The sequence below is a fragment of the Meles meles genome, chromosome 2, assembly GCF_922984935.1.
Source record: "Meles meles chromosome 2, mMelMel3.1 paternal haplotype, whole genome shotgun sequence".
Classification (NCBI taxonomy): domain Eukaryota; kingdom Metazoa; phylum Chordata; class Mammalia; order Carnivora; family Mustelidae; genus Meles; species Meles meles.
Genome location: NC_060067.1, coordinates 126,545,463 through 126,559,303, shown reverse-complemented (window position 1 = coordinate 126,559,303; position 13,841 = coordinate 126,545,463). Strand labels below are relative to the sequence as shown.

Sequence of the window (13,841 nt, the reverse complement as noted above, 5' to 3'; positions counted from 1 at the left end):
TACCCCCACCACAGTCATTTTTTAAAAATCCTGCGCTCCAACCATAATTCCTATATGAAGTGCAATATCATTTGCCAAATCTGTTTGCAGTGGGCTGCTGCCAGCCTGCCTCAGCCTCTCTCCATATTGTCCCAAGTACTCAAGCAGAGGTCTGTCTTCCTATGTTTTGCCTTTTCTAAAGCCATCCTGTTCCTGAAATGTGAGATCATCCTGGAATTGCTGCTGCCTTTGCAACAGTTTATCGAAAGCAAACAAGCTTGGGGGAATTGAGCAAGAACTTCTGGGACACCAACCTGAAGAAGAAGCAAGGGTTGGAGAGCACATATTGACTGTCTAAACAGGACAAAGATAATGATTAATCCAACCTCCTTGCAAATTTAAATAGGCTAGGCACTAGGAGTGGAGGCAGTCTTCCTCCCTTGGAGCTGGAGTGCTCAAGAGCCAGCTCCAGCCTTCGAAAAGATGTTTTCTGTGAAGATCTTTTGCCTGGTCCTGAGTGTGGTGGGCACAGTCTGGGTATGGTCGCCTTTATTTTCTCTCCTTGCTTTGTCTCTAGTGTTGAACGAGTCTTATCTATGTCCTCACACACTGTGAGGTTTATAAGCTCTAGGCCCCGGAGGCAAGTTCCTAGATGAACCTGACACCGCACAAGTAAGAGGGACACTTAGCTGGACAAAAGTATAGCAATTCACAGGACAAGCTTTGGCATCTGTGTTTCAGCCTTACAACATTGTTTGTTTTACAGGAAGAAATCTCTGCCATCTTTGTTCCAATAAAGCCTTGGCGTAGTTCATGCTAGTTAACGGAACAAAACATTAAAATCTCATTACTAATTTATTGCTAGTTGTCCATAATACACAGAACAGTGGTTTAATGTAGTTTTTCTGAACAGTTGTTTGTGTGTGTGTGTGTGTGTGTGTGTGTGTGTGTGTATGTGTGTGTTTTTAAAGAAAAGCAAATTAGCTGTCTTTAAAACATACAGTATGGGATATTTTATTACATATTACATAGTCAAGAGAGATTAATTGAGAAGGCAATATTCTTTTGGGGAAGTAATCTTTTTTTAAAGATTTTATTTCTTTATTTGAGAGAGAGAGAGTGAGAGAGAGCATGAGAGGGAAGAAGGTCAGAGGGAGAAGCAGACTCCCCACGAGATGGAGCTGGGAGCCTAATGCGGTACTGGATCCTAGGACTCTGGGATCATGACCTGAGCCGAAGGCAGAACTTAACCAACTGAGACACCCAGGCAACCAGGAAGTAATCTTTTAAGACAATTACTAAATATTGCAGCAGTTTCTAAAGTCTGACTCCAGAGCCTATGGAAAGGAGACGGACTTCACTCAATAGGCCTTTGAAACACTTAGATCTTATAAAACATGACAAATATGTTTAAGAAACTCAGTTACTTTCAGGCTATAAATTATTCCAATTTATTTCTTTCCCTTCACCACTCATAAGCCATACTACCAGAGCAAAAAAACTAAAGAGGGGTCCTAACTTAATTTTCTTCTTTAGAGTAAACTAATAAGTAAAAAAAGTTTTATGGAAAATAAGACTAACATTACTTGTTAACGTGATCTTTTGGATAATGCATAAGTTTTCAGTAAATATTTAGTTTTATCGTTGTGCCATTTTATTCTGAAATATGTTAGAATTCATAATTTTATTTCTTAAAGAGATTGTACTTGTTCTTTTAAATAAACTGCCCTTGATTGCTTGAATAATGATACTTGTTATTATCATTAGGGTACTTTTTATTTAAAAAACAGGACAGCAAATATTAGCTAATTATAAGAATAAACTATCCAAGGGAGTACCTGGATGGCTCAGTTCGTAAAGCATGCGACTCTTGATCTCGAGGTTGTGAGTTTGAGCCCCATAACGGGCACAGAGATTACTTAAAAAAATAATAATAATAAACTATCTGAGATTAAAATAGTCATAGCAAAATCTTTGTAAGTTAGTAGTACAAAATAAAAATACCTAAAACTTAAAACCCATCTTGATTTATTAGGATACAAAGTCTTATTGGAAGACTATTTTTTATGTCCTATTTCACTTCCTAGGTCACAATAGAAATTTGTAAAATAATCTGTATTTCTAATTAGAAGGTGTTCAAAAAAAGTTGTCAGTCATGGATCATTATTTTTGCTGTCTACTCTTTTGCACTGTAAATAAGAGGAAATTATTACGTGAGTGAGTAACCTCAAAAGCATTTCCCAGTCTGATCTGGCCACACTTGTGCCCTTGATGTACTTGATCAAATTATGGACCCATCAGATCAAATTAGAAACTTGAAGGAGGGAGAAATTAAGCTAACATAGTATAGGTTTTTTCCTACTGAAACAGAAATTATACGAGAAAGAACTCTGACTTTCACAATTACCTTTCTATCTCCAGACATTACTGAAAATGAAAAGGTAAATTTTAACTAATTTTGTTGATTCAAATAATTTTCCATATATAATAAAACCTTTAAAATTTCTAGTTTTATTAAGTGCTTGTTTCGCCTTCAACAGAGTTAAAAATGTGTATACCTTATCTCCTTTAACTTGTACAACTCCATAAAATACCTATTAGGATTTTCAATCAAAATGTCAGAAAGCTGAAGCTTGCAGAGGCCCCAAAGCTGGGGCTCTTAATCTCTGTGAGAGCACTCCCTTTCCTTGGGGTTTGCTGGTATGCCTGTATCTTCTTATCTACCTCATGTTGTTCTCTTTTGTGTGTTAAAATGAATCCATAAAGACCACTGATGTCAAGGAAAGTGAATTTATAGCCGAAGGAGCAGTTGGACGAGGCCCAAGAATTGTGGAAAGACAGCAATCTGCCTGCAAGGAGACAGACTGGCCCTTCTGCTCTGATGAAGACTGGGTGAGCAGCGGGAGGAGGGGCAGAGGGAATGGGAGAATCCTTCCCTGTGGTGCTAGAATTGTGCAAGGGCTGACCCTGTAGGTCAAGAAAACTCTTCCAATAGGAATAATCTAATAACTCATTACATGTCAAAATCAAGAAGACAAATGGAAAGCAACCTCATCCTGAGAGCACTATTTAAATTACCTCCCAAACTCTGGGTCATTAGTGAGATTAATAGTTTGGATTTTAGTTGCATGTTCAGATAAATCCCAGAAACCTGAGTGTTAGGGCCTCAAGATTTGGTGGGGCTTAATTTATGATTAAGTGGACCCGTGTTACAAAATTTCTCTATGACTTCTAACTAGTCCTCTCAAACTACTCTTAAGTCGATAGATGATCTGAGGATGTTGGAGGAGGGAGGGACAGTCGGGGCTGTGTGGAAACCTTCAAAATTGTACTATATCCAAGATATAGACTTTTAATATACTTTTTCCTCTTCACTTCCAGAACTACAAATGCCCTTCTGGCTGCAGGATGAAAGGGTTAATCGATGAAGTCAATCAAGATTTTACAAACAGAATAAATAAGCTCAAAAATTCACTATTTGATTATCAGAAGAACAACAAGGACTCCAATTCTTTGACAGGGAATATAATGGAACTTGTGAGAGGGGATTTTGCCAGTGCTAACAGTAAGCATTACATATTTGGTACTTTGGCTTTATAGCGCACAACAGCACAACAACAAAGGCCCTAAATAAATATGCTGTCTTCTTATGGCAACTTCCAATTTTATTCCACAGTACTTAAGATAGAAACACATGCCTTTATGATGTCCCTGAATTTTAAGGAGGGAATTGCTTTTATAAAAGTAACATTAAAAAGGTTGGCTTAGAATTGTTTAATGTCACAAAGTAAGTCAGAATTTTGTGTTGAAGACTAGAATTTAAGTGTGTTCTTCTTTTAAGAGTTTATACTGAAAAGAAGATGAGCATAACCTTCTGAGGAGGTAGTGTTTCTGTTTTACAGAGGAGGGAGGAAACAGAGATCAAGAGACTTATCCAAAGACACAAAGCTATTCATGTGATGGATTAAGAGTTCCTTCCACAGACTCCGCCAAGCTGTTTCTGTTTTGTTTTGTTCTGTTTTTCCACTTAAAATATAGAGTTATGTTCTCTATTTCTCATAGGACTATGACCAAGTCTCATTAGGACTAGGAAACATCGAATTTACTCTGGGCATGGGAAGCACATTTAGGGAGGCCCTAGTTCCTGAAGCCTGCTTTGACTCTTTATATCTTTAGGAGACACTTAACTAATGTAAAGTCAACAGTACAACAGTAATAGCAAGTGAGTGATCCTGCTGACAAAAACAAAAAACAAAACAAAACAAAAAACCCACAAAAAACACCTTAGGAATAATTTCAAAAATATACGTAGGAAAGAAAACTTCTCCGTATGAAAATTCAAGAATATGTTTAAGTATGTTAACACATTGTTTAAATTATGTTTAAATCCCTTGGTTAAGGAAATGATGAAATAATTGAAATGTGATCGAATTTAATTTCCTAATTATAACTTTAAAATTCCAAAGAGATTTCTTCTGCATTTATTTAGATTACTAATAGCTAGTAGAGCATCTTAATTGACAGCTGTGGGTGACTAAAGGACATGACATTGTCCAAACATCGAATGCCTAATAGATTTGGAACTCCTAAATAAAATGTCCAGAGAACAAATTGCTATTAAAAGGAAAAATATGTTTATAAGTAAATTTCTTTCTTTTGCTGGCTATGAAAGCAAGTCACTTAGCAGCCCCTTCACTCTTGCTTTTTTCAGATAACGATAATACATATAGCCAAGTGTCAGAAGATCTGAGAAGCAAAATTGAGCTCCTGAGGCGCAAAGTCATAGAACAAGTACAGCAAATCCGCCTTCTACAGAAAAACGTCAGGGATCAGCTGGTAGATATGAAACGACTGGAGGTAAGTGAGTGTTTGACTTTGACACCAGATTTCCTTTTTTTGAATAGCAGGGAAAAGGAAGGCAACAGTCATTCACTAAAGACATACTATATGTAGAGCAAAACGTTATATCCATTATCCACCTACAGAGTAGGTATTTTTTACCCCCACTCTACAGATGAAGAAGAAAAGTTCAATGATATTAAGCAAACTTTCCAAGGATACATAGTTAGTAAATTTCAAAAGCAAATATTAAGTTCCTGCTTGTCTTGTTCAAGCTCTGTCACCACCGTGCCTCTGGATCTTCAATCTCAGTCTCACTAAGAGTCAATTCATCAGTGTTTCCTTTTGGAGGGAATAGCATCTTACTGATATGTTTTAAGACTAAGATGAATTCAAATAGCTCCTACTTCTCCAGGCTAACCTTACAATACCTCACATCTCTTCCACTGAGGGTATGACATAAATGAAAAATAGAGTACTGGGGGCACCTGGGTGGCTCAGTGGGTTAGAGCCTCTGCCTTCCACTTGGGTCGTGATCCTAGGGTCCTAGGATCGAGCCCGCGTCGGGCTCTCTGCTGGGTGGGGAGCCTGCTTCCCCCTATCTCTCTGCCTGCCTCTCTGCCTGCTTGTGATCTCTCTCTGTCAAATAAATAAATAAATACATCTAAAAAAAAAAAATAGAGTATTGATTGGTAGGTCTCCACCTCAAAGAAATGAATCTAGTTTCCAAAAATTAAACTGCCTAGAAATGAACAGGCATAATTTCTTTATATCAACCTCTTTTCTTTCTCTTCCCCCCCTCTCTTAGGTGGACATTGATATTAAGATCCGATCTTGTCAAGGGTCATGCAGTAGGGCTTTAGAACGTAGGACAGATCTAAAGTACTATGAAGATCAACAGAAGCAACTTGAACAAGTCATTGCCATAGACTTACTTCCACCTAAAAACAGACAACAATTACCACAGCTGAAAATGAGCAGAGCTCCAAATACGCTTCCTGGGGACTTCAAGAGCCAGCTTACGAATGCCCCTCCAGAGTGGAGGGCACTCATGGAAATGCAACAGATGAAAATGATGTTAGAGGGGTCTGGTAGAGATGGGAATACCCGAGGAGACACTGCATCTCATGGAACAGGATCAGTGCCTGAAAACCCCAGGAACCCTGGGAGCTCCACACCAGGAAGTTCTGGCACCTGGAACCCTGGGAGCTCTGGACCCGGAAGTTCTGGCACCTGGAACCCTGGGAGCTCTGGATCCGGAAGTTCTGGCACTTGGAACCCTGGGAGCTCTGGACCCGGAAGTTCTGGCACTTGGAACCCTGGCAGCTCCACACCGGAAAGTTCTGGCGCTTGGAACCCTGGGAGCACCGGGCCTGGCAGAGATGGCAGTTGGAGCTCTGGGAGCGCTGGGACGACCAGCAGCAGCTCTTGGAGCTCTGGGAGCTCTGTGAGCACTGGCACTTGGAATGCTGGGAGCACTGGAACTGGCAGTACTGGTCCTTGGAGCCCTGGAAGTTCTGAGTCTGGAAGCTTTAGGCCAGACAGCTTAGGGCATGGGAACTCCAGGCCTACCAACCCAGACTGGGGCAAATTTGAAGAGGTATCAGGAAGTGTAACTCCAGGGACAAAGAAAGAGTTCCACACAGGTAAACTGGTCACTTCTAAAGGAGATAAAGAACTTCTTATTGGTAGTGAGAGGGTCACCTCTGGAAGCGGGACCACCACTCGTCGTTCATGCTCTAAAACTGTTACTAAGACTGTTATAGGTCCTGATGGTCGCAAAGAAGTGACCAAAGAAGTGGTAAACTCTGAAGATGGTTCTGACTGTGGTGACTTAACCCATTCTTTTGCTGGTAGCCTAGATGATCTCCATTCTAGGCACCCTGATCTGGAGAGCTTCTTTGGCACTTCCTCAACTAGAAACATATTTCCAAGTGGGCTTTCACCCTCACACAGAGAGTTTGATAGTAGGACCCATGCTTTGGGCTCAGAATCGGACATATTCACACACCTCGGGGCATCTGAGTTCCCTTCCGGTGGTAAAACTTCAAGTCACAGCAAACAATTTTCAAGCAGTAGTACAACTTTCAACAGAGGAGACTCCACATTTGAAAGCAAGAGCTATAAAGTGGCAGGTGAGGCTGGAACTGAAGAGGAACATGAAACCTTCAAGGGAGGATATACCACCAAAAGAGGCCATGCTAAAGTTCGCTCTGCCAGAGGTATCCACACTTCACCCTTGGGGAAGCCTTCCCTCACCCCCTAGACTAAGTTTACTATTCTTGCAATGCCTCCCCTAGCGCCTTGAACTTCTTTTCTAGCCCTCTATTACACTTTCCAGAAATTACATCTTTTGTTTTTTTGTGTTTGGGCACTAGACTGTAAGTTCCATGAGGGCGGGGACTTTGTCTCTCATGTTCATCTCTGTATTCCTAAATGCCTAACAGTGCAGAGAATCATCGCTCAATAAACACGTGTTAAATGAATGAATGAATCCCTCTGAAACTCAATTTAAAGTTTGTTTAACCAAATTCTTTCACCACTCAAAATGTGTGCTCTTGGAATTGTCACCCAACTTACTAATCATATTTTTAGTGTGTGTCTCAGTTGACATTTAGATCAGGTTAAAAACAAGTTACATTAGCACTAAGTGATGCTTAGATATCTTTGCTGGTTACTTGCTGTTGTCAGTACATGCAAGTAAAATTTCAAATCCATTGAGGAAAATCCCCTCTGTGATTTGTAGGTATAAATGTCACTCACTTTCATAAGTTTCAACCCAGTGTAACTGCACTCTTTCCCCATGGAGGGAGGGAAGGAAGGAAGGATGGATGAAAGGAAAAAAGGAAAAGGAAGCCAATATCTGTCTTCCTTTAACCTGGGCCATGCCTACCTATCTTTGTAAAGTTAAATGAGAATAACTTCTTCCAACCAGCTTAATTTTTTTTTTAGACTGTGATGATGTCCTCCACACACATCCTTCAGGTGCCCAAAGTGGTATTTTCAATATCAAGCTACCGGGATCCAGTAAGATTTTTTCTGTTTATTGTGATCAAGAGACCAGTTTGGGAGGATGGCTTTTGATCCAGCAAAGAATGGATGGATCACTGAATTTTAACCGGACCTGGCAAGACTACAAGAAAGGTTTCGGCAGCCTGGATGACAAGGGGGAAGGAGAATTCTGGCTAGGCAATGAATACCTCCACTTACTAACTCTGAGGGACTCTGTCCTTCGGGTTGAATTAGAGGACTGGGCTGGAAACCAGGTTTATGCAGAATATCACTTGAGGGTAGGCTCTGAGGCAGAAGGCTATACCCTGCAGGTCTCTTCCTATGAGGGCACAGCAGGTGATGCTCTGATTGAGGGCTCTGCAGAGGAAGGAACAGAGTATACTTCACATGCGGACATGCAGTTCAGCACCTATGACAGGGACAGAGACCAGTGGGAAGAGAACTGTGCGGAAGTCTACGGAGGAGGCTGGTGGTACAACAGCTGCCAAGCGGCCAATCTCAATGGCATCTACTATCCTGGGGGCTCCTACGATCCAAGGAACAATAGTCCTTATGAGATTGAGAATGGAGTGGTCTGGGTCCCCTTCAGGGGTGCGGATTATTCCCTCAGGGCTGTTCGCATGAAAATCCGGCCCCTGGTGACCCAAGGGTGACTGGAAGGGAGAGTAATCTGCTTCTTTCTTTGTTTAGTGAAATAGAGGAAAAAATGAGGAAGATAAAGAAGTTAAAATTTTTTACAATCTACTAAGAAATTCATGGGTGCTATTTTATTATTCTTTGTACTGTATCTAGATGTAACTGAGACATATTACTGCTTTAAAAAATAAAGTTATATTAGTTTTTTTTCTGAAAGTAGCTCTCTGAGTTTTCAAATTTCTATAAGGCTACACTGAGGAGAATTCAGTACAACCAAGAAGGAGTCCAATTGATGCTCCTCTCTATAACCCTTATGGGTGTTGTTTTGAACACTTCTCTCCCCACACCACTCAAAATGATAAAGCCATTGTAAAGTAAAAAGTTTTTCATCCATTTTGTTTGAATGGGTTGAAGCCAATTTTTTTTTAGAGATTTTGTTTATTTATTTGACACACAGAGAGAGAGAGAGAGACAGTAAGAGAGAGAACACAAGCAGGAGGAGTGGGGGAGGGAGAAGCAGGCTTCCCACTGAGTAGGGAGCCAGATGCAGGACTCAATCCTAGGACTCTGGGGTCATGACCTGAGCCTAATGCAGATGCTTAATGACTAAGCCACCCAGGTGCCCCTGAAGCCAGTATTTTAAGTTACAGATCACTGAATTGAACAATGGCTAGCCTTCGTAGAGAAACTTAACAAATTACAAGTACATCCATCTCTTCTGTTAGCAAGCAAATCCAGGAAGGCAGGAGGAGCATTCTTTCCTGATAGAAAGAGAAATCTGCTCTTTAAGTTTTTCAGTGAAGACCACAATGCACAATTAATTTTTTCCCCAGTTTGATGAATTTCTTTCAAAAACACATAGCAGGAAAAAATGCATTTAAAAATCCTTTAAATATTTTCAAGTATTCAAAAAACATGGCTAGTATGTACTAATACATAAATTCAATATATTTACATTGATCAATATTTTATTTGATGTATGTTGCATCTCTGACGTTGGTTCCTGCCCCTAATTTTTAACCCATATTTCTTGTTAGTGAGAACTACCTGCTATTACACTTGAAATCGTACTAAAATATTCCAACCACACTGGGCTCCCAGGACATTGTTCTCATTTTTGTGGTCTTCACCCCAGTTTAACTGCATCCTTTATCCTAGAGAAGAAAGAAAGAAGGAAGCAAGCAGGCAGTCTAGGGATAGAGGCCAGAGCTGGGGGAGAAGACAAGAAGATGTACTTGCAAATGAGTCACATAGGAAGCCCCAGCATTCTTGCATTTCCTTATGTGCAACTGAAAATCCCTGATAGATTTTCCTGGGTGGCTCAATAGATTAAGCCTCTGACTTCAGCTCAGGTCCTGATCCTGGGGTCCTACTCATCAGGGAGCCTGCTTCTCCCTCTGCCTGCTTGCTCCCCTTGCTTGTGCTCTCCTTCTCTCACAAATAAATAAATAAAATCTTAAAAAAATTAAAATCCTTGAAACAAATACATCTCCAAATCTTTGAATAGCTAGATAAGAACTTCAGAATTAACAGAAGTTTCATTTATTTCAGGCCTGGGAGTTCCATGTTATCTCTATGCCTGCCCCATTTACTACTCACACATATGCCTCCTCAGAATTGAGTTGGGAGTAGGAATATTTTACTTTCCAGAGTGTCACACCATTTGGGTCCCCAAATGAAAGTGACTTGGAATGTGAAAGGCCATTCATTTCTCATTTACGTTGAAGGCTTTGAGTTTCTTGGCAAAGAATGGGTAACGTCTTTTCATTTAATAAACAGAAGCCAATATTAACAGGATCATGACCATTGGAGATACAATTTAGTCACAAGAAGAGACACCAAACATCTCTTTTTTTCCATTTTACCTTTAACCTGTTGCTTTATTTCCCTTATTCCTGAAATTAAATATTAATTTAGCTTCTCTGACTCTCATCCCGATGGAAGCCCACTTTAATTTGAGTTTCATTTGGTTACTACTGTCTTGAAATTTCTCTTTTTAAAGTCAACAAGAACTTCATAGTTCTAGATTTAATGTCCTGTATTCAGGCCCCTCCTGCTTGACTTCTTTTAAAATCTGCTGCTTTGGTCCCCACCCTACCTCTTCAATCTGCATTTTTTTCTTGGTTTTTAGTAGACTGTTCTCATTTGTCTCACCTTTTTAGGTCTTTCTAACTGGCAGTGCCTTCTTAAACGGCATCTTAAGTGTAGGGGTTTCTCATTAGAGTAACATTAGTACTCATTTTTATCAGTTGGGATGAGGTTTGATGCATGTGCCTTAAATAAGATAGAAACTTATTTCTTGTTCACAAGAAGTCTATAGTAATATGTCCTCGTAGTGTCTTCCAGAAGCCAGCATCCTAGTAAAAGGCTTTCATCTTCAGATTTACCTCATGTCCTATCAAACACCATGGCCTGTGGCAATCTGGAAGATAGAGGAAAGACAGAAGGGAAATGCAGTATCTTTTCCCTTTTAAGGAACTTTCTGAAATATTCCATATAGCATTTTTACTTATGTGTCATCAGCCACAGCTTAGTCACATGGACATACCTACTTTCAGGAGAGGCTGTGACACCTTGGCAATACAAGATTAATACAAGGCTATACTAATTAAAATTAGGATTCTATTAATAAGGAGAAGCAGAATGCATGTTGATGTAGGCAATTAGCAATCTTAGCCAGACCGTCCTTTCTCACTCTATAAGTGAGTATATTTTCTCCTTGTTGATTTGACAATCACCGTAGCTTCAATGACCATCAATACGTTGGTGATGGCCTAATCTAAAACTTTGGCCCCTACCTTCGTATCAATGTTTTCAATTCATACTGAACACATCCATTTAGGTCTTTCTCATTAGCCTAAGATTGAGCTAATTGCCTTCTCATCAAAACCTATTGCATCTTCTGTGTTTCTTATCCCAGTCAGAGGCATCATTAGCCTCTAGTTTCCTAATTTAGAAAATTTGGGGTCCTTCTCAACTTCTACTTTTTTCTTTAATTCTCATGTCCAATCTATCTCTAAACCTTCTTCTACAATAAAAATGGCCATTCTTGGGGCACCTGGGTGACTCAGTGGGTTAAGCGCCTGTCTCCTGTTCAGGTCATAATCCCAGAGTCCTGGGATCAAGTCCTGCATCAGGCTTCCTGCTCAACAGGGGAGACTGCTTCTCCTTCTGCCTGCTGTTCTCTCTCTCTCTGTTTGTGTCAAATAAATAAAATCTTTTTTTAAAAAATGGCCATTCTGGGGTTCCTGGGTGGCTCAGTGGGTTAAAGCCTCTGCCTTCGGCTCAGGTCATGATCTCAGGGTCCTGGGATCAGGACCTAGCTCTCTGCTAGGCAGGGAGCCCGCTTCCTCCTCAGTCTCTGCCTGTCTCTCTGCCTACTTGTGATCTCTGTCTGTCAAATAAATAAATTTAAAAAAATAAAATAAAAATGGTCATTCTTATAGCACTTTTATGTTCTTATGATATCTTGAGTTATTTTTTTCCAATTTCGGCTCTTTAATAGTTTCTTAACTTCCCCCTTTACCACCATTCTTTTGCACATTTATTCTCCAGAAAGTTACCTTTTAAAAGATTAAGCAATCATGTCTTTCTCCTGCTTAAGGCCTATTTGACTTTGAATGAAAACTTTGTAGCTTTGCACATAATCTCTTTCATAAATTGGTCCCTTTCCAATGTTTACAGTCATTCGCTGCCTTTGAATTGCAGTGAATTTTCACTAGTATCAGAAAACCAGATCCTTTAATGAGTTTGTGCCTTTAACTGTACTGCCTTTCATCCTTGAGGAAACGACTCCATTGTGTTCCTTCTGTAAACGCTTCCCTAATTCCCACCATAGGACATAGCACCAGGAATTTTTCTCTGGGCTCTCAGAGTTCTTGTTTCTATCCCCAAAATAACAGTGGATCCCTATCTCTAACATAGTTGTTTATGTCATTGGGTGTATTCCTTTAGGCCAGAACTCAGTTATATCGTATTTCCTGCCCTACATAAGAATGTCTCACCTACCGCAGAATTCTACAGATAAGTTTTAAAAGTTTCTTCAAATATTTTATAGTTTTTTTCTTTTATTTAAATATTTAACCTATAATTTATTTTAACATGTTACAGAGAAGGCCTACTTTTATTTTCTTGTGGATGGATATCCAGTTATGCCGGGATCAGCTACTAAAGTATTCTTTGCCAGTGGAATCAAAATGCCAATTTTGTTGAATAAAACAGATCTATACATAGTCTCTCTCCTGTGCTTATATCACTTTGTTCATCCTTAAAGTATAACTTTTCAGTGGACTATTTGCCCTCTTACCCTCCATTTTTTTTTCTTTTTTTTTTTAAAACCAAAAAAAAATTTTCCTTTCAGTTTTTACTTTCTTTGTTCTAGGGGCTTTGGGAACGACTTTCTTAATTTTGAATTAGTTAGTTTTTGGGGGGTTTAGGGTGAGTCATCTTTCTTTTTTCTACAACATTGACCTCATGTGGAATTAGTCATCTTTTAATTATTAATTTCCAAGTATTTCATTATATAATGTCCTTTTTTTTTTTTTTACTTATTTCGTGCTTTTGGAAATGAATTTTACCTTGTCAAATATTGATAGTGTCATGATAGTGTCATCACTTCCAATTTCTTTTACTTTTTTTTTTAAGATTTTATTTATTTATTTGACAGGCAGAGATCACAAGTAGGCAGAGACGCAGGTAGAGAGAGGGGGAAGCAGGCTCCCAGCTGAGCAGAGAGCCTGATGCGGGGCTCGATCCCAGGACTCTGGGATCATGACATGGGCCGAAGGCAGAGGCTTAACCACTGAGCCACCCAGGCCCCCTCAATTTCTTTTTCTTTGTGCTTACCTATATATCTTACATGTCACTTTGTTTAGAAGCCTTTCCTGAAATAATAGGTGAATTCTGAAATACATTTTATTTTAAATTTATTTTTTGTTTTATTGTAGTTTCTCTTTTCTTTAACTCTTTTCTTGTAGTTCTTTCACTTTTAAACTATACTTCTTTCTTAATTTAGGAGATGTTCTTATAAATAATGAACTTTCTAAAAATGACTTTTGTTGTATATTTACCTTTAAAATTTTTTTGCTTCTTCTTTCCTTAACTTCTGCTGAGGATGTTCCTCATGATGCTTTTCTCCATCTAATGCCATGCCCTCTTATTCTTCAAGCTTTAATTGGGTTAGACATTTCAATATAACCCCTCGTTGAATGAACGAATGGGTAATGAAGTTGTAAAATGGACATGAATCTGAAAGTTTTGCCACAAAAAAAAAGCACATGGTTTTTAAATACTTCTGCCAGGGGAGCCTGGGTGCCTTAGTCGTGAAGCGTCTGCCTTCAGCTCAGGTTATGATTCCAGGGTCCTGGGATCCAGTC

General features: G+C 39.5%; 1 protein-coding gene across 1 annotated transcript; it reads left to right on the top strand.

Moving 5' to 3' along the window:
• The first annotated feature begins 391 nt into the window (after positions 1-391).
• On the top strand, positions 392-8,663 carry FGA (fibrinogen alpha chain). The gene is made up of 6 exons (XM_045998478.1): positions 392-516; positions 2,746-2,871; positions 3,361-3,544; positions 4,691-4,836; positions 5,627-7,040; positions 7,771-8,663. Exons 1-6 carry the CDS (start codon positions 463-465, stop codon positions 8,481-8,483), a joined length of 2,637 nt encoding a protein of 878 aa, XP_045854434.1. The 5' UTR covers positions 392-462; the 3' UTR covers positions 8,484-8,663.
• Positions 8,664-13,841: the final 5,178 nt, after the last annotated feature.

What these genes read in the sequence shown, in the direction of transcription:
- FGA (XM_045998478.1), top strand. Translation starts at nt 463, where the DNA reads ATGTTTTCTGTGAAGATCTTTTGCCTGGTCCTGAGTGTGGTGGGCACA. An exon ending in TAGATATGAAACGACTGGAG is followed by an intron (nt 4,837 to 5,626) that starts GTAAGTGAGTGT and finishes CCCCTCTCTTAG; the next exon opens with GTGGACATTGATATTAAGAT. An exon ending in TAAAGTTCGCTCTGCCAGAG is followed by an intron (nt 7,041 to 7,770) that starts GTATCCACACTT and finishes TTTTTTTTTTAG; the next exon opens with ACTGTGATGATGTCCTCCAC.